Consider the following 26,370-nt stretch of genomic DNA (forward strand, 5'->3'; position numbering starts at 1 on the left):
ACGGCAACCATGTCAGTCACAGATGTGGTTTAGCATGGAATTGTTTCACATGGCTTTATTTTTTGAGGACTACCAAGTTGAGCATGGATGTTTTTATGAGTTGTGTCCGTGAAGGGCAGTAACGGTCACTCATGTTCAGGTTAATGAAAGGAGAACAGCTCGCCTTGGTGTGCGTTTACTGAAATGCATCATGTGAATGGGTTTGATAGGAATGGGGGGCCTAGGTATCAGAAAGCTGAAGAGGTAAGCAGTAGTATTTCTTTCCCTTTTCTGACTAAAGAGAAGGTAGCATTAAATGGAGTGACTTTAAGTCCTTCATGCAGAGCAGACTGTGATTAGGGGCTTAACTCAGCAGCAGCCCCCCTCTCCCTCTCTGTGTCTCCATCTTTGCCTCAGCCACTGCCTCTGGGACACACACGCCTCTCTGTGCCAAAGCTCCGCAGCATCTCTTTCTCCAGCTCTCGCAGCTTCTCTTGGCAGTCTGAGTTACAGTGAGTAGAAAGGATGAAGAAAAGGAGGCAAAAAAAAAAGAAATCCCAGATTAAAAGAGATGTGGCCGAAGGGGCCGAAGCCTATTTCCTACAGAAAATAAAGTTCTAAAGCAGCGTAGCATGAACAACACGCACAGGTCACCTAAGGGAGCTCAACCCTCTGCCGGCTGTGTGCAGCTCGGTGCGCCCTGGTCCACTCAGTAGGAGCCGGACCGGGCTACTGGGCCAACTCGTTAGGCACCGGAGATAAACCTTATCACAAGTCTACTGAGTGAAAACAGCAGGGGCAGACAGACTCCTCTCAATTTATCTCCTTCATTTTCTCTCTAGCTCTCTCTCTCTCTCTCTCTCTCTCTCTCTCTCTCTCTCTCTCGCTCCCCCTCTCTCTGCCTCTCATACACACACACTCAGAATCAGGAGCTATCTTGGTTAATAGACAAACGACATTCTGATGGTAGTTGTTGTTTAAAGAGTCAGTGCACGCTCGGTTTCACTGCCCTCTCTGCCATTTTGAAAGATGAAACAGAGCAGGTTTGGCAGCTGGCCCACAGGGAGGGTGTGAGGTGGATGGGTTAAGGGATTAATAGGTGATGCTATAGCAGCAAGGCTAACAGCTGAGCCAGGTTTCTATACAGGAGAATCGGCTGTTAAACGGGACAATTAAAGACATTTTTTTAAAGTGCTGTAGCATGTTAGTGGATGTTTACAGATGAAGAGATAAAATATCAGCTCAAATTGACTGAACCCTGTTGAAATCACACTAAATAATAACAGTCACACATTGTTATTATTAATAGCTTTTTTCACTGATGTGATGGGAACATACATCAATGTGGCTAAAAACCAGCGGTGCTGAAACAGAGTCAGGTTTATCAGTTAGACCCACAGCAGTAAATATGTCACCCACCTTTTTAATAGTGGATGAATCATTTCAGTGATTTGCTAAATTTCAGTTTATCTAGTCTTTCAAATGTGACAATTTACTGCCGTGTATAATTTGTCGTTTTGGGTTGTTTACAAGAACCAACAACCTTTGGCTCTGGTATTTGCTGATAGTCAATTTTACATTATATCCTGGCATTTAGGACATAATAGATAGTAATCATAGCTATCATTACTTGGCCTTCCATCCTGTGTCTCAACACAAATTATCATCAAAAACTTAAAGGGATAGTTCACCCAAAATTCAAATTTCACTCATTATCTACTCACCCTCATGTCAACTAAGAGCTGTGAGAATTTTCAGAGTCCTCCGTCCCTTCTCTGAGTTACGGGGGGGGGGGGGGGGGGGGGGTCAATAATAATTGATATTATTATTGATAATTGATGATTGATAATAATGGTTGTCAATGGATACCAACTTTCTTTGTCCAAAAGGACACACCAAAAAAAACATCCAAATACCTCCATACTGCTCGTCTGTAATGTCCCTCTTGTATTGAAGTCTTTTTGGACAAAGAAAGTTGGTATCCATTGACAACCATTAACAAATACAACCATTGACAAATACTGCTGCGCGGGACCCCCCCCCCCCCTCCTCCCGGTGGGTGAACTATCCCTTTAAACAAAGGCTTGTTATTGGCTTGTAATGACATTTTTTGTAGTGGCGTCACATGGTATGTGCTAAGTTTAGAGAACAGCGTCCACTGTGCCCCTTGCCATCCCTGCAGATTGTTATCAACTATTTCTTAAGTTCTGTCCAGCAAGCACTGCTATGCTACTCTGAATCCTGGATACCAGTAATGGATTTTTTTTAATGAAACCCAATAACCTGACAGCTCAGCAAGCTGTACAACAACTGGCATTTGATGGCGTCACATAGTGCATTGGGAACTGAATGGCTTAAATTATGTGCCTGACTATGTAGGACACATTTATTTTCTTGTGCACAGTATTTCTGTATAACCGCTCATTCAGCAAAGCTCGGGAGAAGATCAATGCCCAGTTCCTGTCCTGATCTTACAGTACCGTTCTGAAAGAGGCTCACATGCATACTGTATGTGCAGTATTTTACAGTGAGGGGACAGGAATCCCTTGGCTGCATAATGATTCACAAACGTGGCCTATCTCCTTCAGTAGGAAAGCACCTCTTCCTCTGCAACTCTAAAAGGTTCTTAAAGATCCAAGGCTACAAAGACTTTCGAAATAGTAAAGAGACATGTTTCCAGACTCCATTTATGAGGCATTAGGCTAGGACAGGGTTGAGGATGGCTGCTATGCCAGAGCTCTTATAATACCTTGGGGGATTTCATCATGTATGCTTTGAAGTGTAGAATGACAAACTGGAAAAGGGTTTGGGCTGCATCAGGGTTAGCTTCCCTTCTCTTTCTCTGAGAGGATTAGCTTCTGTGTCTCAGCTCGGAAAACGGCAAAGCTTGCTCACATCTCACCCCCAATATACTCCACTAGTTTACATAGATCATCACAGAGATCACCATTATTATTTATTTACTATTTTATGTCTTTTTGTGATTGGGTCTACTCTACAGTAATTCAGTCTCCTATCAACTTCCAATCCATTAAAGGGATAGTTCAACATTTTGGCAAATTGGCCCATTGCCATAATCGCTATAGTCATAGGAGTAGGTTTGTTACCTTTATTTGTCGGTGTAAGCTATTTTTAGAACGGCGGAGCAGAGCCATGAGCTGCTCAGAGCTACGGGGGCTAATGGGATTTCTTGGTGTCTCTCATCAAACTCATCAAATACACAATCCAACAACTCCAAAACGCTCTGGTGGACAAGTTGTGACCTGCACATTCACCACACTATGAGATAATAATGGAACATTACGAAACGGAGCCGTTTTCGAGGTAAATACAGAGACTGCTTGCTGAAAAACTTTCCCTGAAGGCAACGCGTATCAGCGGTTTTGCATGAATTTCCCTCTAAAACAGCTCAGTCTCGTAACGTTCCGTTATTATCTCATAGCGTGGTGATTGTGCAGCTCACAGCTTGTCCACCAGAGTGTTTTTGAGTTGTTGGGTTGTGTATTTGATGAGTTTGATGAGAGAAACCAAGAAATTCCCTTAGCCTCCATAGCGTAGCCCTGAACAGCCTGCTGCTCTGCTCCACCGTTCTAAAAACAGCTTACACCGACAAATAAAGGTATCAAACCTACTGCTATGACTATAGCGATTATGGCAATGGGCCAATTTGCCAAAATGTTGAACTATCCCTTTAAACATGTTCTAGGTCATTTCTGTCTTTGTCATCCAGTGACAAGAGATCTGTGCCGTGTCACTGGAGTAGCTGGTTCTTCGGGGGCATGTTGTGCATGTCCCTCTCACGTGCTGTGTCATCCATCATGCCTGCTGATCAGCTGATAGGAGATCAGCACTGTGCATTCACCAGGCCACATGAAAGTGACTGCATGTGTGTAAAACGAGCTTGTCGAGTGGCACCCCTGGCAGCGGTAAATACACTGCTACGTTTATAGCATTGTCTGGTGAATGACTGATTTACCAACATAATGACTCAAAGCTCTTAAAGCCAAGATGAAGGAAATGGTTCAGCGTGAAGGCTGTGTGTGGGTGAAGCACCACAGATGAGATGCTATGTTATGAAATATGGATTAAAAAGGAGAAGGACAATGTGAAAAAGGTGGCCTTTCCCTGATGCAACGCCTTTCTGATGATTTATTTCCTCTCCCCCCTCCAGACTGTTTTTTATCCTAATTTTTTTTATAGGTAAAGTCATCAAGTTGACACGTTATGTAATGCTTCTCCCTCTGTTTTTCCTGAAGGTCGTTTGCTACCTTTCAGAGTAGCAGATATCAGCCACCTCTCTGATTTGTTGAGAATGGATGCCACAGCACGGATTAAAAGCTCCTTCTCATCATACATCCACCGGGGCGTATCAGCTCCCTTTCTTGCTCTGCAGTAATATCCTTTGAGCAAACAGAAAAACACAAACAGCAGGATGCACAAGTGCTTGAGACAGGAGAGAGCACACTGTTCTCTCCCAGACCCCATCCTCATCAAGATCCCTTTTCTTTTTTCCCCATGGATTACTTATTGGAGCTTTAGGATAATCTACAGTATACAGGCTTTGCTGTGACCATCATGGGGTCAAATGAATTACGATGATGACCAACAGTACTGACTGTGCCGTGCTCTATTTGGCTGTGTTTGCTTCATTATCATTTCTGCAAATGATGCTTAAAAATGCCATCGGTGGCCAGCCTCTTTATTTACGAGGACATGTTAGAAATAATTCCCACCTCTCTGCAGTTTAGAGCCACAGAGTGATACAGTACGTGTTCATGAACACAACATGGGTATTTATCTGGGTTTATCTCAAGTGATTTTCATTTTAGGACATGTTCATCCAGTAGGTGCTCACCAGACATCCGGCATCATGCTGATGTTTCCAGGACATGAAGCACAACGTGATGTGGCCACCTCCCAAATCCACAGCTGTAATATTGAATGCACAGATATATACTATATACAAATTCCCATTTTCTGTAACTGCTGTGATGGATTTTCGCAAGATTCACTCTACGGAGATGTACTGTATGTCTTATGGAATTCATTCACATCATGCTGAACTGAACTGTGTTTGTTGAAATGCACCGAGAGCTGCATTCAGGGAAAAAAATGACTTACCTCAATTGTAGTTGTAAATTTTTGGAGCCACTCTGAGATTTGGAAGCTTTGTAAACATGTTCCACAGTTCTCTCCACAAAATACAGACCACTGCTGCTCATCCTCTGAGTTCAAAGGGGGGAAGACAGGCTTTTGGCATGCGGAATATGAGAATGCAGGAGGAAGTGTCAATCTAATTTTTCTGTGTGAAGCTGGATCACAGCAGACCTGTCGCTGGAGCTGATACAGCTTGGCCCTTCTGGCCATCGCGGCTCAGCTCAGCAAAAAACCCAACCCCAGACACACCAAACTTGTCACTGTCACAAACACAGGGGCCAGTGACAGCACACAAGCTCTGACTGCTTAACACTCCCGATCAAAGAGGACCTTTCTCAGAGGTCAGGGCAGAAGTCAAACTTTGGCATTCGCAGAGAACAAGTCTGAGGAAGTCGTGACAGTTTCCAACAACTTGGCTAATGGTTCAGGAGTACACAGAGGTCAGGCTTTCTTTTTTTGTATATAGATGTGGATCTCTACACTCACTGCCGGAGCTAAGCAGCATCATCAGTCAAGGTTATTGAATTAAAGCAATAGTTAGAAGGTACTTTGTAGCTGTTATGTCAGCAGCAAACAAAAAGGCAAGAACCACAGAAGCGGAAATGTAGATGTGGTGGGTGTAAGTTTTGACTATTATACACAGGCGATGGCTATGGAGCTGCATTTTTCATAATTTTCATAAGAAGCAACTGTGAAATGTATGTGAAGAGAAGAAAAAATTCGAAGTGCTCAGAGCTTAATAGACATATTTTATTATTTTGTGTTTGTATGATACAGAGTTGGTATTTTTCCAAGCGTCCTGATGAAAGAAGTGTTTTCATAGTAGATGATGTTACTAACAACATGAGAGCAAGTAGGATTTCATTATGAATGGTTGCCATGCTTGCCAACAGTACAGCCTCTTCTTCCTGCCTCTTATTGGCCGGGACAGGAAACTGGTTTATGCTGCCAGAGTCACTGGGGAAGTTGGTACTGTGTGTGCACATAAGAGCCTGGTTTCCATATACTGCACAGTTGATTTTCTCCTCAGTGCTCTCCCTGCCAATAGAGGGCAGTATGGCGCCTGTGTATATACGAAAATGAGAAGACACACCCACTGCTTGACAGCGAGGTCATTTGCGAAGAGCCCGATCAGTTGCTGTGACAGTTAACATACTAATTACAGGGAATCATAGACACTCTAGCAATGCCTCAGACTACAGTCCTTCTCTGGCCTTGGGTCTGAGCTCACTCTGTACTTGTCAAGATAGCATGCAGGAACAAATTATGTACCCAGAAGGAAAATCCTGCAGATCTGCTAAATGTGGTAATTCGGTCACATTCTTCCTCTGTGATTATACATCAATATGGAGAGGACGATAGGCAAAAACTGCATCAATTCAAAAGGAAAGGGAAGAAAGCCCTCTCTCTTCTTTGATTTCCTATTGTGCCAAAGCAATCCTGTCTGTTGCAGTGATATGTCTGCTCTGCTAATTAGTCTTCTTGCTACTTGCTTCCAAGACATGGGCAACTACCACTCTGATTGCTGTTTTGTTTGTTGTTGTTGGCCACTATTAAGAGATTTAAGGACATTTAACCTTATGCTTCAGTGTTCTTTAATTCTCTATGCTGAAATGTGCTCAATGCTTTACTACTTCTTATGTTGATCCGTACAAAAAGGTTATATCGTATCCAGCTAACAACAAATATCAAAATACAGACTTGAGGTGGAACAACCAGATTTGTATTTGTGAACAGTTGTGATTTGTGTTTGTCTCATGTTATGCCAAAGAGGCCACCATAGAATAAGGATCCAAGGATTGCGAGGGGCAGATGCAAATTTGGGAGGTGCTCCTTGATGTGCAAAGCTTCCTTGGCAAAAGTCACTTCAACGGCCACATGGCTGGATCTGAGCTGGCAACACAGCTGCCTTTGTTCTGTGTTTCCTGCCATCTGATATTAAGGATTATAGAAAGCCTTGTCCAATCTTGTGTACAGGGTTTCATCTAGGACCTTGTATTGACAAACTGTTGTGTCAGTTTCCGTCTTTGAGGTGGGTACAGATCCGGGACCTGGTCGGTTGTTTCCTGCGTCTGGCAAAAGGGAATGGAAGATGGAGGAAGTGATGGAGTAGACGGAGAAGTTTGGCCCGTAGTCCTCTTTTGAACCCATTAATGCAGGGGCAGTACACTGCTTTCATCCAGAGCTGGAACTGCCATGGCCGCAGGAGTCAGCAGTGTGTGTGTGCATGTGTGCGTGCGTGTGTGTCTGTGTGTGAGCGTGAATGTGAGGGGGCATAGCGACACACCGAATTTGCATCACATTTGTTGGGCGTGTTGCAGTCGTTGAGCTAGGAGCGGTGAAGGGCACAAGGAAGAAAATCTCAGTCAAGTCATGAATATGAGTTTGTGATGTCCTACCAATGTCAGGCTGTGGCTCTGAGCAGTGATATGCAAAACCACTCTCCAACTTCATTCCACTTATTGCTGATATGATCTGTGGCATAGCCAAGGGAGACAGGGAATCGTTACTGTACAGACTGTGGTTATTAAATTGAGGGAAATGTCCTGAGCCAGTTTCAATAATAAGCTGATAGCCATATGCTTTTGCCGCAAGTCCTAACCACCTCTAAAGGACCTGATACAGGTCTACCAAGAGTTAAAAATCAGGCTGTCTACTCAGCCCTCTCTCGTGCAGATGGTTTAATCTTATTGTCTTCAAATGACTTTGAATATTCTGTGTGTAATGCAGGCCTGTAAGCACAGCAGGTGGTTGGCCCTTTGATCTCCGCTTGTAGATGCCGGTGGAATTTAAATCACAGGGTGACATCTAGCTCATGAAATCATAACATGAACAGCAAGTTTCAACTTTGATCCTGTTGTCCTTTTGTATTAGGTTCATTAGAGAGGATGATGTACAGTATTGGAAAGCAGATAATGAGCAAACAACATTTTGCTGCCCCCCCCGTATGCTTGCTTTGTGACAGTGTGCATGTCCGCAAACAAAGTGTGTATAAGGGTTTGTGTAGCACACTGTTAACTGTGTAACGTCTTTCTGTTTTGTTTTTTTTAAGTTAGTTTTTGGTATTTTTGCCTTTTGTTATGACATTAGACAGAGGAAAGTCAGGGGGAGAGAGAGTCAAGTCAAGTCAAATGTATTTATATAGCACATTTCATATGGCAAGCGTAAACTCAATGTGCTTCAAAAAATTAAAACAAAGATGTATAACATAAAATAGCATATAGGATAAGAAAATATTACAAATAAACATTTAGGACATTATAAAATCACACAAGAATGTATTATTATCATCATTTAAAGAGGGAGATAATACAAATTCTTAAAGCAAACAAGACAGAAATAAAACACTCTTTAAAGCAGAAGTAAGTGGAATATTTGTGTTAATATAAGTCTTAAATAGTTATATCTTCCAATCACTTACATAGAGTGTTTGGTCTGAAACACGGGTCTGTCAGTCACTCTGCTCTGCTGTAAGCCGAGGAGAAAACTTTCCTCGTATCCTACAACCTTTATCCAATGAGGAGAGAGAACGGCATAAAGGGGCGGTCCTCTCTGTGTGTGCAGCCAAGGGATGCGCGTGAATGTGGTGACGTAGGGACGAGGGCGGGGACTGCTAACTCCATCTGCTGACAAGAAGTTAGCCAAAACCACCGGATCGCTTACTTCTGCTTTAAATATAACTAAAAGCTTGCAAAAAAGATATGTTTTTAGTTTGCTTTTAAAAGAAGACACTGTTGTAGCAGACCATAGTTCATGTGGAAGAGAATTCCAGACAGTAGGACCATAGTGGCTGAAAGCACCATGAGCTGATTTGGAGTTGATTCTGGGTATAGTGTAGTGAGGAGATCTTTATTTGATGATCGAAGGGATCTCTCTGGTGTGTATTGGGTGAGCATGTCAGCAACGTAAGAGGGAGCCGAGCCATGTCAGAGGCACCGCAGCTCAGATCCAAACCCAAGGCCACTGCAGTTAGGACAAAGCCAATGTGGTGTGTGCTCTACCTGGTGAGCCTGCCCTACAACAGAAGAAAGGGGTAACTCCTCAGAGTGCAGTTCTGAGAAAAATGAGTTTAAAGTATTTTTCTTGTCCAGTCAACTGTATTGAACTTAGGATTCTGAAAATTGGTCAAATCCTTGCTTTTGCGAGTAGTATTCTAGCTGTGTAAAAATATGTAAGTCAAACTTAACATTTTACCCTTATTTCAGAGTTACCTCTGTCTTTTTGTGCATTGAGGCAAAATATAAGCTGGCCATACAACGCAAGAAAGGGGTAACTCCCATTGGTTCTAAAATGGTAGCAGCCTGTTGTACAGTAGGGCCTGTTGAACATTCTATACACAGGAAGAAAAGGGTAACTCATGTTACTGTGTTCTCTCGTTGTTTCCCCACAGCTTTGGGTAGTTCTATACACAGGAAGAAAGGGGTAACTCTAGTTACTGTGTTCTCTTGTTGTTTCACCCCAGTTTTTGGGAGTTACTGTGAAAACCACCCGCAAATATATCCCAAATAAGATAACGTTGAGTCAAGATATTTATCCACATGATGTAGCAGACCTTTAATGTCCCAAAAATGACAAAATCTCATTTTTGACAAAAAATGAGTTACCCCTTTCTTGCGTTGTAGGGCAGCACAGGGATGCGCCAAAGTAGTTTTACACCTCAAAATATGCAAAAGTATTTTCAACAAATACAAGAATTTAAAAAATGAATTTTGAAAGCCTAAAAAAATAGCTTGTTAACTCAAAATATGAAATATGTATATGCACTGCTGTAGAGCACAGCTGAATGCTTATTATACAGGGGGTAGCAATTTAGTGAATTAGGACACTGCCAGTTTACCTTGTGCTCTAAATGAGCAAACCGTTGTACTTTCACCCTGTGCAAATGGAATACTGTGTCTTTGGTGCTCCTTCCCTTCCTCAGCTACACTGGTTAGTCCACACTGAACAGTTGCTACAAAACACAATGCTTTTTGTTCAGATCACACCATCTGTTTGCCAGAAAGGTTTCATAGATACTTTCTGGGTGTCTTTTACAGCATCATAACTATCCAATTGTATTTACTTATTTCTGTTTGCTTACAACTGGAGGAGGAATTTCTGACTCATCAGGGAGAGAAATCAAAGAAGCAAAGTGTTCTTTTTTCCTCTTCACATGTCTCGGTGTATTGTCCAAACGCAGCCTTAGAAAACTCTGAAACCAGACGCTCAGCTACACAACGTACTGTACCTCAGTGCACAGTACAACATGCTCCTTGGTAGATGTGGTTGTTAAGAGTTGCCCAATCAAAGGTCAAATCAAAACCAAATATGATCAACACAATTTTTTTTTTATGTTTGAGCATGAAATGCCACTCTTCCTTCTTGTTAACCCAGGCAGCAACTTTACAAAATCTCTCATGTCAGGAGCTTGTTTAGTGTGCATTACCTGTGGCAGTACTCAGGATGTAAGTAATTTCAGGCTGACTGGCGATTCACTCTGCGGCCATCCTGCCTGTAGCCTTAGGCAGTGGGGTTGCAGTGGAGAGGGAGCGCCAGCACCAGTCAATTACCAGTTAATAAACAGTGGAAGTTTTCTATTAGTGCTTGTTAGTGCGTGTAAAAGATTGTTGGTATGTGGAATTGGGGGAAGGCACTGTGACTATGGAATTAAAAAAAGGGCATATTTTCTTTCTCTGGGTCTAACACACAGCACCCGGTTCTCTGTATGCATGCCGTTTATGGAGATAATATTTGTTATTTGATTTCCAGGCAGGCTATACAGTGCAATATATTGTATTTGCAAACTCATTTTTTTCTTTTGAACAGTCCAGAAATGTGTGCTCAGTAGTTTCACCTAATGCAGTATCTCATAAGTGTCTATAGAGCACTCTCTCCAATAAAGAGAATCCATTACATAAGCACAGTTGAGGCCAAACAAAGCGACGCAGGCTGCAGTGTGTCTTGATAACATTACGGGCCCCTGATGAATGTGATGCATGGAGCCTTTTTGGATAGCACTTGTCACAAATCTGATGCGTGGAAGATTCCCCACATTTCCGAGAGCACATTTCACAGTGCTTACAGAGCAATATTGCTGTAAGGAAAAACAGTGCACCTGAGTAGCCTTGGGAGGTAAAACAACATTAATTGGATTTGGGAAAGTCATCCTTACCAGGGGGACACTGCACTGACGGTCTGACAGCCAAGAGCATGAATCATTAAAACTCTACCCTGTCATACTAGACCACTACCAACAACCACCACTGCTTCCATTTGTTGACACACAGAGCCGAGAGCTGTAGCAGTGTCTAACGAGGCAAAAATGTTTACAGTAGATAAAAGACAGTCACAGTAACGGCTCCCATCCATTCTGTCCTGTAGGAATGGGACTAATGCACACATTTTACATTTATCCTCTGGAAAAGCGATGGATGCTCCTCTGCTAACCATTGCCACCTGGCACCAGCATATGGGCTGGCGCCCTCTTGGGGTAATGGGTGGGGCGGACTCTCTGTCGACCATTGGGTCATTGGTAACCAGCAGCTGGGAGGCCGCCCTCTCATCACATCAACAAATCCTGCTTTAATTAGCTCACCTGCCCGTTTCCTCCCCACACTCCCCAAAGTCCTCCATCAAACTTCCCTCCGCCGGCTTCCACACTCACCTCTCTCTCATCCTGCCTCCACACCTGGGAATAGCTTCGGCTTCTCCACTTCACACCTACGGCTCTGCAGACACACATAACGCACACAGACTGTGCTATAAACAAGACTGACAATTGACTTTCAGAAGGCTTGGAGCTCATTGATTTTTAAATGGTGCCTCACTGATACCTAATTAGCATTTGGATCGCCACTGATATGATCATCGTTGAAGGCCCGCATTTCCTTTGTGCCTGTCAATATAATTTGCACATTCACAGGTGTAAATGATCTCATATGCTTTGTTGTGATGCTCATCTGAGCTCTTTCCATTGGCTGTTTAAAGAAGTTCAATAAGTGGACCCGGGGTTTACCGTATTGATCACAGTCACTGTCTGCACTTTAATGGGAACACAATCTATGCTTCCCTCGGTGTCCTAGTGTACTTGAAGCCCAGTGAGCCATTAACACAAAATGCTTCATGTAACAGTCAAAGAATTTTGTTAGACATTGATAATATGAAATATATATTTCATGCTAAGTAGCCTATTAAGTAACATGAATTTGCATCATTGTTATATAGAAAGAAGTGCTTTTTAACATTCTTAAGCATAGTGTGTCGTTGGGAAACAGCTAATTAGTTCAATAGTTCAAAATTAGATTTCCCTTTTATACCTGAAACCATTTTACAAGAGTAGGCATGAGATGTTTCAACGAATGAATACATCCTGGTAAAAATGATTGGCACCCCTGAAGTTCAAGTACATAATTCCAAATACCTTCAGAATTAAATGCAAATGAACCAATTATGTAAAGCCTCCGCCGTTTTTTTACTGTAGGTGTTCTTTTCTTTATAGGCTTCTTTCTTCGCCTGTAAACAAACTGATGCAGTGCATTCCCACAGAGCTCTATTTTGGTTTCATCTGTTCATAAACATTATCCCAGAAGGACTGTGGCTTATCTGTGGAACTTTTTGCACACATTAGTCTTGCCTTTTGAGTCTTTTCTTTTGCAATAGATGTATCCTGCTTGGCCTTTGCCCATGGAGCCTGACATGGTTTATTGTGCAGCGTGTAGCACAAACTCAAACCACCACTCCACAAAGCTCCAGGTCAGCCTGAAGCTCTTTTGACATCTTGTGTGGTGTTTTTCCCACAATCCACAGTAACCTCCATGGAGCTTCTTCTTAAAATCATGTCCTGGAAGCATCCTAATACTTTTATGACTGTGAAATGTCTCCATAACATTATGAACTGTTGGAGCAGGGATTTGAAGATCTTTGCCGACTGCCGTGTAGCCTTGGGAGTTGTTATGTTCTTTGATAACAGTATTTCTGATGCTCTCAGACAGCGCTCTTGTCTTTACCATTGTGAAAAGGAAACTGGAAACAATCAGCCCTTTTGTGTGGTAAAACAAACCCATCATTCATTGGTTAATTCAGGTCATGCAATGGAAAATTAACCACAGGTCTGTTTTATTTGTTTGTTTGCTTTAATTTAAATATGTCAATACACTCTTAGAAATAAGGGTTCAAAAAGGGTTCTTCTAGAAGGTCTGAGGTTCTAGCCAGAACCATTTACCTCTGAAAACCCCTTTTTTGAAGAGAGGGTTTTTCAAGGCTTCTTGGAAAAACTAAGGGTTCCAGGTGAAACCTTTATAAAAGGTTCTACCAGGAACAATAAAGGGTTCTCCTATGAAGACAAGCCGGATAACCTTATATGGTTCTAGTTAGCACTTTTATTTCTAAGAGTGTAGGTATCAGATTTGGTTATTGTAATGTCAGTATAATCAGTTAAAAAAAATGTGTTCACATTTCTGAAGATATTATGAATTATGTACTTGAAATTCAGCATTGTCGATAATTTTAACCCAGACTGTATCTCATTAAGACACAAGCCTCTTCATTTACACATCGGTTCTTTATCTGAATGATCCCGGTGCACATTCCTGCCTTTGAATAACTTATGAAGTTAGAGACTGCTCTGATAGAGGCGATGGATCCCTCTAGAATTGCCGTACTGACTGTGGAGAGTGCTAACATACAAAACAATCTTGGCCCGGGAAGATTGGCCTACAATGCTCTCCAGTCTCAGGTGACTGATAAAATCCAACCACTATTGAACCACCAGCACAGTCTGCTCCAGTCCTCCAGTCCCTCTGTCCCACCGCAGCTCCCTTCACCGTGGGGCTTCCATATGGACACATAATACGGCTGCCACTTAATTACCTATCAAAAACATTTCACTGCACTTGATGAGAGGCTGGCAGAACGGGAGAGGGAGAAAAAAAAGATGGTGGGAAAAGAGCAGACATAAATAAAGTGAAAGATGGGAATGAGAAATGGGAAAGTGGGACTGAGAGGATATATAGAGGACAAGCCATGCATGTATGTAGTGAATATGAATAGATGGAGACAGCCGGGGTGTGGAGGGGTAGGGCAGTGGGTGGGGGCAGATGGTGGGGGCAGTGATGTGGCCAGCATCCTTCTTTTTGTTTAGTGTTTACAAACATACCCAACAAGAGACAAAAGAGGGAGTGTTCTGGTCATGGGAGGCTATAAATTACCTGTGATTGATGCTCACTGCCGTGGAGGACGACAGTTAAAGACACGCAGCGCTCATCACTGACCCTCTCTTCACTCAATACATCCCTCCTAAAGCCCAACAACTCAACAACTCTCCCACTGCCCCCCCACCACCATCCCACCATCCCAGCAACTCACAATTAGCTGTTCTGTCTGTCACATAGCCCACCCTTAGCGGTCACACTCCAAAATAATAATCATTCCCCACCACACAGGCCGCTGGTTAGAAGAGCAGCTTTCACCATGGGGGGTTTGATGCACGCATCAGCCACAGGCTCTGCTGCACTCCTTCACTTATTCTCAGGCAAACTCCGATATGTCTAAGGGATATAAATTATAAAAATATCAATTTATTTTTCTTTTTGATAAGATGTTGGCTCCTTTTATTGATAACAGTCTGACATCTGCCTTAGTTCAAGACACCAACACACCTGTTACGTGTTCCCATGTATGCTCACTTTCAGCTCTAATAGTAAATGTTAAATACCAGTTGTTATACAAACACCATACAGCTTTGTAGTGCATGCTCCGTGCATTTTATGCTTCAAAATTATTATTGCGTGCAAACTGCATTTGCAACTGTTTGCAATGGAAAGGCTTATTGTTGGTCACATCTACCATTTACATGTACAGTAAGTATACTATACTGTATTATTCATTGTGAACAAACCTGTACAGTAAATTCAAATGAGTGGACAGCACCTGTCTAAAACTGGCCCCACACGAAAGACAGGTGTAGTGGAATGATATATATATATATATTTAATACTTAAATCAAAGGGCAGGAACACGTGGAAAAAACTCAGGGACATGGGGTAACAATGCAGACGAACCAACAAACAGGAATAAAACAGGAACTAAACAGGAGAGACAAACCATGACAGCACCATTACTGAAGGAAAGAGATCTGAAAACAAATTAAATGAATCAGAGTTGATGTTAAAATACGTCCAGAATGTGAATGTTTGCCTCAAATTGACTGTTTGGTAGCAAGGGGGGAGTTGTGGGTTCTACAAGTGAAGACCACTTCTGCATTCAAAAAGCTGCAGTTCTCCAGCGGCCTCTGGGGGTTGGGACCTGAAGTGAGCAACTCTCTGTTTTAGTGTTGTTTGGGCTTCAAATATGGAAAGTAGACTCCCACTAAAATCCAAGATGGCGCAGTTCAAATGTCCGTAGTAGGAGCACAAAACAGACTCCCCCAAACTAATGGCTGACATCACGGTGCTACGTCCATTCTTTTTACAGTCTATGGCTGATAGTGATGTCTGTGTGAATGTGTGTAAAGCACTTTGAGTAGTTGATGGGACTAGGAAAGAGCTAAGTGCAGTACAATCATACTAATAAGAACGTTTTGGGAAATGTCTGCCAGTTGTGCTACATTGATTTTAGTGTTCAATGTATGAAATTACTGTGTTTACGTGTGTGTGTCTGTGTGTGTGTGTGTGTGTCAAAACAGGAATTCAATGATATTCTTCAGCACGTAAAGAACTGTCAGGAAGATGTTCTTGAGATAAGCAGTATTTTTGGGACTACATCAAAAGAATAAAAAATAAGTTTGCATCATGGAGCCTTGATGCATTTTAAATCCATATTCATTTTGTCTTTCCTAGCTGGAAGCCGCCCTCCATAATCCTGTTCACTGTGCATTGTTGGGCTTCTCTGCAGCGAGCACCTCCCTACCTCAAGGCTACCTCTGGGTAAGTAATGTCTTGCTTACACACACATATGCATGCATGCATATACAAGAACCCGCACACTCAGTGGTATGCCAAATAATTGAAACCAATGACAAGGTAAAATAATGCATATTTTACAGTTGCTGATAATTTTAGCTTTTAACACAATTACCATGACATTTTTAAAGGTCCTCTATATCCTGCTCTCATTCATTAAAAAAAATGAGTAAATTTTTTTTTCTTAAGGCAAAGAATGGGACACGCACCATTTTTCTCTGTAAAATGTCACAAGGAAACTGCGAATTGACACCTTGTGAAGGCTAGTAGTAGGTAACTGCTGCTGAGTGCTTTGTGATGAGTGGGGCAAATTGCACTGCCAGACTATCACATTACAATCCCCAGACTTGGGGGAATTTAACAGATCTAGAGAGAGAGAAACTCAGGAAAACGAGTGAATCTGCTATTAATCTTTAAGTTTCAATTTTTGCTCCCTCTCCTCTTTGCAGAAGGTGGGCACTTTATCAGGTAATCCCCCTTTGACCTAAAACTGGCTAAATCAAGTGAAGGCCCTCGAAAAACTCACTACTCACAGTTTAGTTTCTCAGACTTAGGCCCCATCCACACGAAAACGCGGCTTCACTGAATCCGATCTTTTTCTTAATCGTTTTGAAAAAAATCTCCGTAAACACGGCATCGTTTTCAGAAATATCTGCGTCCACACTGATCCAGTGAAAACGACCCAAAACGCTGTAGTACCTGCATACTGCAGGCGTGTGTGTGGAGTGTGTGTGTCGCTGCAGCGCGGCCTGCCACACATAAACACTTAAAACAGAGAAGAAGACGGGAAGTCCCCGCTGTAATTCAATAGAAGAAGAAGTTCCCCGCTGTATTCAAACTCAAACATGGATTAAATGTTGACAGGGAGTCGTGTCAGAGTTAATATGATGATCAGTGATGATTAAACAGGCGCGATTCAGCCGCAGCGTCTGAGCGACCTGACGGTAGTTGGCCGTTGTTGTTGTTACGTGCATAGACTGTCAGTGTGCAGCTGCTGCAGCGGTGTGTGTGTGTGTGTGTGTGTGTGTGTGTGTGTGTGTGTGTGTGCCTCTCAGGTTACAGGTAGAGCGGCGGGGGGCATGACATCATCGTTTCTGAAAAAGTCCGTATTGGCCGTCCAGACGGATACGCTGGGGCGGCGTTTTCAAATTTTCCCACTCTGGGACCCGTTTTCAAAAAATACCGTTTTCACCCCCTGAAAACGCCGGATCCGTGTGGACGCGAGGCCAATCCGATAAAGTATTTATCCGGATTCGAAAAAAACGAATTCGTCTGGACGGGGCCTTAATTGCTTTTGTGGTGCTATTTGAAAGGTTTTTAAAGCTGGATGCTCAGTCAGATGGGGAAAAGGGAGATACTGTGTGGCACAACTGGAAGTTAGGGCAATTTGATGTCAGTGTTTGACCTTCAACTTCCTGTAGAGCACATGTGTTACAGATGGCTTAAATGCCCCAGAGCTTGACCCACACCATTCAGAGGAGCAAAGTTAGGTTGCAGGATACAAGTATGTGCTCCACTGGTAGAGAATATGTCCACTAGACTGAAGTATGTGTTTAAAGCTTTCAGTCTGTTTACAGCTGCAACAATCAGCTATTGACTGTTACTGCAGTGTGTACAGAAGATGTTCACTCATACTATACAGCACAGCAGCAAGGCCTAATGCAAAGAGCTGTGTGTTATTGAGGCATGGCCAGGTTAAGCTCGATAAAGAAGCTGTTATGTTTCAGGTCTGTCAGAGCACTCTGTGGTCTTCGACAGCATTATCTGTCTTCAGTCCTTGAGGATGAGAATCAAGTGCTTCAGGTCTTTGAATATTGACCAGCAGAATGATTTACAGTAGCAGTAGAGTTGCATTGGTGTTTTCCACTCACAGTTTGGACCTTGTCCTTTAAAACTGAGAGGTACTCGTAGCACCACACAGCTTTTGTTATGGTATATTGTGCATGTGCAGTGGTTGCCAGGCCAGGGACTTTTCTGTGTAGAGTTTAGTTTACATATTCTCCCTGTGCCTGTGTGGGTTCTCTCCAGGTTCTTCCTCCCACGGTCCAGAGACATGCTCATTAGGTTGATTGCCAACGCTAAATTGCCTGTGAGAGTTTGAGCATTGTTAGTCTCGATGTGTCAGCCCTGTGATAGACCAACGACCCCTCTAGGGTTTACCCTGCCCTCAGACTATACCAGCTAGGATCGCCTAGCCCCCCCCCCCCCGACCCTACAGCCAGTGGATGAATGCATGAAATTGCAGACATTGCAATGTGGACATTGCTTTGGCCATATTGTGATTTTGTCAATATTTTTCATGAATTGTTCATCTCTGTATAAAACTTTCCAGTTTTAAACATCTAATTTTTAAAAGCTTCAAAATAAGTTTAAAATAAATGTCAATGTAATGTAAATGTTAAAAGTAAAGCAGAAGTAAGCAGAATGTTTGTGTTAATATAAGTCTTAAATAGTTGTATCTTCCGACAGCAATCACTTCTATAGAGTGTTTGGTCTGAAACACGGGTCTGTCAGTCACTCTGCTCTGCTGTAAGCCGAGGAGAAAACTTTCCTTGTATCCTACAACCTTTATCCAATGAGGAGAGAGAACAGCATAAAGGGGCGGTCCTCTGTGTGTGCAGCCAAGGGATGCGCGTGAATGTGGTGACGTAGGGACGAGGACCAATAGATCCATGACGAGGGCGGGGACTGCTAACTCCATCGGCTGACGAGAAGTTAGCCAAAACCACCGGATCGCTTACTGATAGCTTTAACAATTTGTGAGAGGATGCAGCTTCTTCTTTCTTATCCTCTACGATTCTGGATCGATTCATAATCTTCCTCCGTCTCAATACGCGCACTCACAGGCTTCCGCACACAGCGCTGCAGCTGCAGCACGCCATGACGCTCATTAACCGCCTATTAACGTTAACGGGTCAGATTTAAATCCTCTATTGGATGTCTGTGACTAGGCCTATGCCCATCAGCAACCCCACCCTCCATCGTCAATTGAGGATAATCGATTTTTAATGGAATCGTGACCCTAAGAATCGGAATCAAGTCGAATTGTGAGACACCCAAAGATTCCCAACCATAGCACTTAAAGGGATAGTAGCATTGTTTTAAAATGGGGTTGTATGATCTACAAATAGCCCCTAAGTACTTTAATTGCTGTAGAAGACTCTCTACACTCCTCCCGTTAGCAACGCCAGCCCATAGCCCTGCCCAGAGATTTACAACATACAGTGTTGTGAACAGACCCAAAGAAACGGCCTACTTTCACGGCCTAAAAGAGGTTTTACCTGAAAAAAAATACATAGTTCCATTGTTCGCTATAATATAATTTTTTCCAGCCCTTCAAAGTGCAGGAAAAACTGTTTTTATTTGGACCTAACCAACTGCTGATCGGCGGGCGCTAACCCTGGGCAGGGGTGGATTGGCCATAGGGAGTACCGGGAGTTTTCCCGGTGGGACGGTCACCAATGGGCCGATAGGCGGCCGTTTTTTATTTATTTATTTAACTTTTTTTTCGCCATGCCTCGCCTTGCGTATTGTAACTCTCCCGGCCCAGAGAGAGAGACATGCATCGGCTCGGCCCACAGTGCTCAGCTGCAGACACAGCAGAGAGGTGACGATTGGCCCAGTGGCTTGTCTACCTGGCCCAATGGCCCTATGAGAGGTTACAGAGGCCCAGGAGTCCCACCCACGCATGTTATAGACCCCCCCCTCGTCCAATCACGGAGTCATGATGAGAGAGAGAGCGAGAGAGAGAAAACAACAACACACTAGCGCACGAAAACGGAAAAGAAAAGTAAACAAACGCAAAGACGGCGCGGAAAAATGGAGGAAAGTAACAGCAGCACAGACTGCTAAAAGTACAACAATTACGCAGATCAGGGGCCGCCTGGCCTGGCCAGGGCTAGAAGCACCGAGGCTGCAGCTTCAGCAGCAGGTCCTTCACGTGAGTCTGACAGTCTGGAGAAGGCTCCAGCCTCCACCAGTGCCCTTATGGTGCAGGAGGAGGCTGAAAAAACAAGTGTTGAGGAAGACTCTCCACCATGTGAAGGAGGTAGTGATACCGTGTTAAGCAGGTATGTGCTTTCCAGAGTGGTGTGGATAAACATTCATTAAAATACTGTAAATGGTCCAGAACGGTTGCTATGAACTTTACTTGACATAATAAATAACTATGATGGTGTGGTGTGTTACAGCTAAATCTAGTTATCTAAAGTTGGAAAACAATAAATTCATATACTATCCTGATTAATTGATTAGTTGCTTTTATTAAAGTGCCCTCACTCAAATTTGGTCATGAAGGACATTGAGCTAACAACTTAACAAATGCTTTCCATATTTTTTTCAGTCAGTGTTTATGGTTTATTGTCCTTTCAACAGTTTAACATTATACAGTTAAAATTAATAAAACACTGATTATACTGTTACAGTAAAACATCATTCTGCATACAGTATTTCTTGTCATGCTTCATTGTCTATACATTATGTTGAGCTGTACTGTCTTTCTAAGATAAAATTAGTGTTTGTCCATTTTTCAGATCATTGTACTATTGTTTTCCATACTTTAGCCAACTAGCCAAAGTTCTGATTGCATGCAGACTCATTATGTGCATGTAATGTTGTCCAAACTTAACTTATTCCACACTATTCCTGTACTTTGTTGTATATTGTATATCGTTTAGTAGTGGTGTTATTAAGAGCTTGTGTGTTTGTATGTACATCAACGGTGCTAGTTGGCAAAATATCCGTGCGCAGAAAGTGGGCCGGTCTGGACCAAAAAGTCCAGGGCCAAATTTTTGTCCCAGTCCACCCCTGACCCTGGGCGGAGGGATACGTGAGTTGGTTAGGTCCAAATAAAAACTGTGTTTTTCCTGCACTTTGAGTGGCTGGAAAAAATTATATTATACTGAACAATGGAACTGTGTATTTTTTTTCTTTGGGTCTGTTCACAACACTGTATGTTGTAAATCTCTGGGCAGGGCTATGGGCTGTCGTTGCTAACGGGAGGAGTGCAGAGAGTCTTCTACTGCAATTAAAGTACTTAGGGGCTATTTGTAGATCATACAACCCCACTTAAAAAAAATGCTACTATCCCTTTAAGCATCTAAATGTTTAACAGACAAATTTTGTTATGAATGTAATTTAAATCTGTTGAGCAAATATACTTAGACATTCATTATTCAAACCAACCTTAAAAACAGGACAAGCAACTCACTGTGTACTAAGCACATCTATCTCCCAGCACAGTGCATGTTACACACTGCAAGGTGCAACACTTAACCACAGTGAAAACATACTGGTATCCACTAAAACACAAAACAGTGAAGGCCTGCAGATCCAGCAAGAATAATTAGTGGCTGAGCGTTCCCGCCCCCAGTTGGTTCTACCTCCCTGGCAGGCTTGTCAAATAAGGGATGACACTAATCATGTTAAAGTGAGATGGGCTATGGGGATTTCTGTGTGCTTTGATCAGAGTAATGACATTGTGTCTAATCAGGCTGATACCCCAGTGTTTCCCTGTTTGCCTTCACCCCACTTGTCCTCCTTTTCCCCCAATATCCTACTTCTCAGTTTTAGATAAAGTCTCCGTTAACTCTGCCCTCACGTTTATCATCAGCATTTATTCAGCGTGTTAGCATTCATAGCAAGCATTAGTGCTGGGGAAGTTGAAATGTATTTTCTTCAGAGTATATCAGCAATCTGGTCATCCGTGGTTTTGGCCTCTTAATGTGGCGAACATTGTTGAGCAGAGTGTGCTATCATGACCATTCTCCCATGCTTCCTCGCTCTGTCCAGAGCAATCTAATTAATGCTGGCAGAGCTTTTACTGTTTGGGAAGTTTTTGTGTCTCCCAAGCCGAGAGGAGGAATCTGTCCACGGCACAACTCCAGAAATCTATTTCCCCAAATAAGTAGTGATGACTTTGTCAGGGCACAGTATTAGCGCTGGCTTTCCAGGTTGTGTAGTGGTGATGGTGGTGTGTGTGTGTGTAAAGGGTTGGAGGTACAGACGGACATGTGAATGATTAAATTGTGTAGGAGTGTGGGTGACAGGGGCCCTGCCTCTGGCGTCGGTTACACAGAGTCACTTGAAGCTGTGTTTTTCTGGGCCCCTTGCTGCAAGATAAGTCCTCCCTATCTTCTTTTCACCCTGTGCAACAGACCATTATTTGTTCTGGCTCATTCTCAAGAGCCCACAGGATCACTCCTGTCCAGATTCTGCACGCTGATACAAATCAAACAAATGATTGCATGCAAATAAGGGTGAGTGTGGAGGAGAAGAGCTAAAGACTATATTTAGCTCATGTCACACTCACACAATGTGATTCATACAGAGAATAAATCTTCACTGTCTAACGCCGAGCAGCCGTGCTTTCTTGTTTCACCTAGAAGGGCTTTGCATTTTGTCTGGACAAGCATCTAGGTCTTACACACAAGTAATGAATGAAATTATATTGAAAACCTACAGTGACACTTTAATTGTTTGGGAATGGGAGCGATGCCACCTTAATTGGAATCAGAGAAAGCTCCTGCTGTCTTTGTTTTCTCAGCATTGGCATTGACAGGCTTACACAAAGGCCAATATAAATGTGATACACAGGAAATCAAGTCTCTATTGAGGCCGACAGTCAGTCTGTAGAGTATGAATCACCTTGGGAAAGCTTATTGAGTTGACTTCTTTTGGTAACATCTAAGTTTGTTGTTGTTCCTGTTTTCAGGGAGGCTCTTTCACAACTTGAGCTCCTTTCAAAATGGGACACAAGGCATTGATTGGAAGAAACGTCTGGCTTTCAGAAGCTTTGTTTGTAGTTTGTACCTCCTGTGTGCTGTGCACTTCTTCATTCACTCAGAAAACAGCTTCCTCAACTGACTGTGACCTTGGACACGCTAAAATCGTCCTTTTCAATTAATTGAAAAAGATTTATTTTCATTTCATCATTAACTGACTCAAGCAATTGATTAGTCACTCGGATCTTATGAACTCAGAAAACGTCATTGTTAAGCAGCTCAGGGCCCTCCAGAAACCTTGGAGAGCTAGCCTCTCCCTCCTGCTCTGATGAAAAGATCTCAGTGTTTTAAGGACTGTTTGATGTTCTCGAGATGACATTGTGAATCCATTACATAATGTGTTTAAAATTCTACGTGATATTCAAAGAAACTGAGGGAGGACTACAAACGATAAAGTCTGACAGGATAATTGATTTGAACTTTTTTTTAATCTAAATTGCTGACAGGTGGAGAATGTTTAAGCACAGACACATTATACCCCGGCTTCCACAGTTCCATCAAGACAGCAAACACACATTGCTACAGTAGCATGATCTAATGGAGCCCAGCCTGGTTCAGCACATTTTCTCCTCCTATATCTTTTTCTCTATTCCAGCAGAATAGTTTATCACCTGCGGCATTACGATTCAGTCCATTGGTACAACTTAACATGGGGTCTCGACCTCTTTCAACCAGGCTCTTTTCTCCCTACAGGTGGCTGGTGGAGGAGAGAGTTCTCAGGGGCAGATAGAGATATTTTCCCTCAACAGGCCCATGCCACGGGCTGTGAAGAGCCTGCAGGTAGGCTCTGCTGTCCGATGTCTGGAGTATGTACCAGAACCATCTCAGGCTGAGGAAGGCGAGGCTGGAGTTCACCGGGCGACCTCTGGGATCGGCGCCAACATTTGTGTCGGGTTAGACGACGGCCGGTGAGGAACAGATGCCTTAGAAAAAAAGAGAAAAACAAGCTTTTGTGTTGATATAGAAAAAAAGGAGAAATTTTTAAATTATATTCATTGGAAATAACTTGTATCTGCTTTTCAGTATGCTCCATGTCTTCTGTTGTAAAATAATATCCTGTATTATCCTTTGTTATGGCCCCTTGAGATTTCCAGCATTATAGATTTGCTTGTCAATATTTCATCAAAGCAAAAAATCAGAGGTGATACCCAACATGGCATCAATCCTGCTACTGCTGCTAAGATCAGTTTCATTTTCTAATCCAATAAACCCTCTGATCCCACCGTGTGTAATAGGGGATGGGTTTAATCAGTCTCCTGCCATAGCTGCAGTGAATACATTGTGTTTTCTTCAAGCAGGGAATGGTCCTGTATCTCAGATTTACCCATTATGTTACAACTTTTCTATAATTGACATTTTGTAGTAGTGTTTAGTCCTTTGCATAAGAATAAGAAATCATATGTCAGCACTTTGTGGATGCTGAATCATTCCCTTTCAATGCGTGTCTGTCCAGGGAAAGAGAAAAAAGACATACAGTAAAAAAAAAAAAAATCAATTTATGCATTTCAGCACACTCAAATAACTGTCATCTCCAATACTACTTCTTCTACTTCTTCCTCTCTGACAGAGAGAAACAAAAAGCAATGTGCATTTGTCATTCTGAAGAAGACAACAAGATGTAGCAAAGTTAAGATGGGATTTCAAACATGAGAAAGACAGAGTGGTTGCACTTACACAATGCTTTGCTCCAGAGTGAACTGTTAAATCAAACTGCATGAAAAAGAGCCACTCTGTCATCTTAAATGACACCCATTTATCATGTTTGCCTGTACTGCTTTTGTTCCTGCAGCATCCTGGTGTATGGCAGCGTGGACACTGCAGCACAGTGCCTATTGACCCTCCGTAACCCAGAGGGCTGCCCTGTGCTCTGCCTCAAGCACTCCTCTCGTTTCCTGTTTGCAGGCCTGAGGAATGGGACTGTGATGGTTTATGGAAGAAATAACAGCGGTAAGGTTTTGGGTTTTTTTTTTTTTAGAAGGATGTTGTTAGGTGTTTTTCTGCTCTCTGTGCATGATGTGTCCTTTTATTTCATATGGCAAATAATAATAATTAAAACAACTATAAACTAACTCAAAATGCAAAGCATATTAGGGAGAGACAAAAATATTTCAATTGACTACATATTCTAAATGCTAATTATGAACTCGTATTTACTACTGTGTGAACTATTTCTTTTCTACTGATGAGTGTTTATGTTCCCTCTATACTGTACCTGTTGTCCCGTATTGCATGACAGTGAGGCAGACTGACTGAATATTTTTCAGATTCTAAATCAGCTTGTTTAGCAACAAAAATATTTTAATAACTGGTACAAATGAGATTCTGTTTTCATGCATTACATATTTATGAAACTGCTCTGTAGTAGTAAACAATTATTGTGTTCAAACATAAATTCTTTATTAACATGACCTAAAAATATTAACGTCGTGCACGATACATTTTTCGGAAAACCCATTTCCACAATGAGAGTATTTGTAAAATGATTTTAATTTTGAACAGTCTATGCTAGGATCCCATTTTGTTTTCCTGGTGAATTTCACACCCGGTATAAGTATGAAAATAACACCTCTCCATGTGGTAGATGGCATGCCATGTTTAGTCAGGCATTGCACAAGGCTAGGGGGGCTTAACACCATCTCAGCAGTGGGTTGTAGTCTTCACAGCCAGCGGGAGCACAATAGCTCTATCACTGGGTTCTTCTTACCTGGCCACAGTATGTCAATGCGCCTGCTTTCCTCCCGTGCTCCTCTCTCCTCCCAAGCAGAAAGGATGATTAATTACACCAAGCTGCTGCATGCCGATTAAATATTACTATTCATGCTTTGTATATAAAAAAAAGGACAGGAGAAAAGCTCTGGAGGGTGCCGGGGAATGTTTGTGGATTCGGCACATCTGTTAAAGATTTATGCCCTTGACTAGCGCGCTACTGTCTAAAAACAAGTCTGCAGCAGCCAGGAAATGCCAAGGTTTCAGTCGAGACTCGTATCAAAAGGCATGTGAATACACACAACACATTGTTGCTTAGTGAATAATGTTTTCTAGCTTCTCTCACCGAGATATGCACATCAGACATTATGTCAGCTTAAAATGAAAACATTTAACAAGCAGAGGGAGAAATGTTTGACTTGACTTGCAACAAGACTGGTCCCCCATTATGTTAAAGTGGGAGAATCATGGGTTTGGTGTTCCTTAGTGCAAGGGGACTGTAGGGACATTTACAAGAGTGAATTTTGAAAAGGTGGAAAAATGACCTTTATAACATGCCAAGCAATTAACCTGTGGAAGTCAAAAGGCATTGTAAAGCCATTCTGCTATGAAAGGCAGAAATAAACAACTCAAAATGTTAATTAAATGGCTGGATGCACTTCCTTCTCTAATTTTGCTTCATTAACGCATAGCAAAGGCAATGCTTATGTAATTCACTTTATAATGTGCTTCTGTGGTAGCTGCAACGTGGGCACTGTGATTAAAACTCAAAGAAAAAAGGTCTGCTTCATTTTCACACTGATGAAGCA

At 42.4% G+C, this 26,370-nt stretch overlaps 1 protein-coding gene across 2 annotated transcripts in view; it reads left to right on the forward strand.

Moving 5' to 3' along the window:
• Window positions 1-26,370, forward strand: part of arhgef10la (Rho guanine nucleotide exchange factor (GEF) 10-like a) — a 124,062-nt gene that overhangs the window by 82,395 nt on the left and 15,297 nt on the right. For both annotated transcript variants that reach the window (XM_083972303.1, XM_083972304.1), the window contains 3 exons: window positions 15,951-16,037; window positions 23,549-23,763; window positions 24,645-24,802. In XM_083972303.1, the coding sequence (XP_083828429.1) occupies window positions 15,951-16,037; window positions 23,549-23,763; window positions 24,645-24,802 (460 nt within the window). The remainder of the gene's footprint in view (window positions 1-15,950; window positions 16,038-23,548; window positions 23,764-24,644; window positions 24,803-26,370) is intronic.

The sequence above is a fragment of the Trachurus trachurus genome, assembly GCF_905171665.1.
Source record: "Trachurus trachurus genome assembly, chromosome: 5".
Classification (NCBI taxonomy): Eukaryota; Metazoa; Chordata; class Actinopteri; order Carangiformes; family Carangidae; genus Trachurus; species Trachurus trachurus.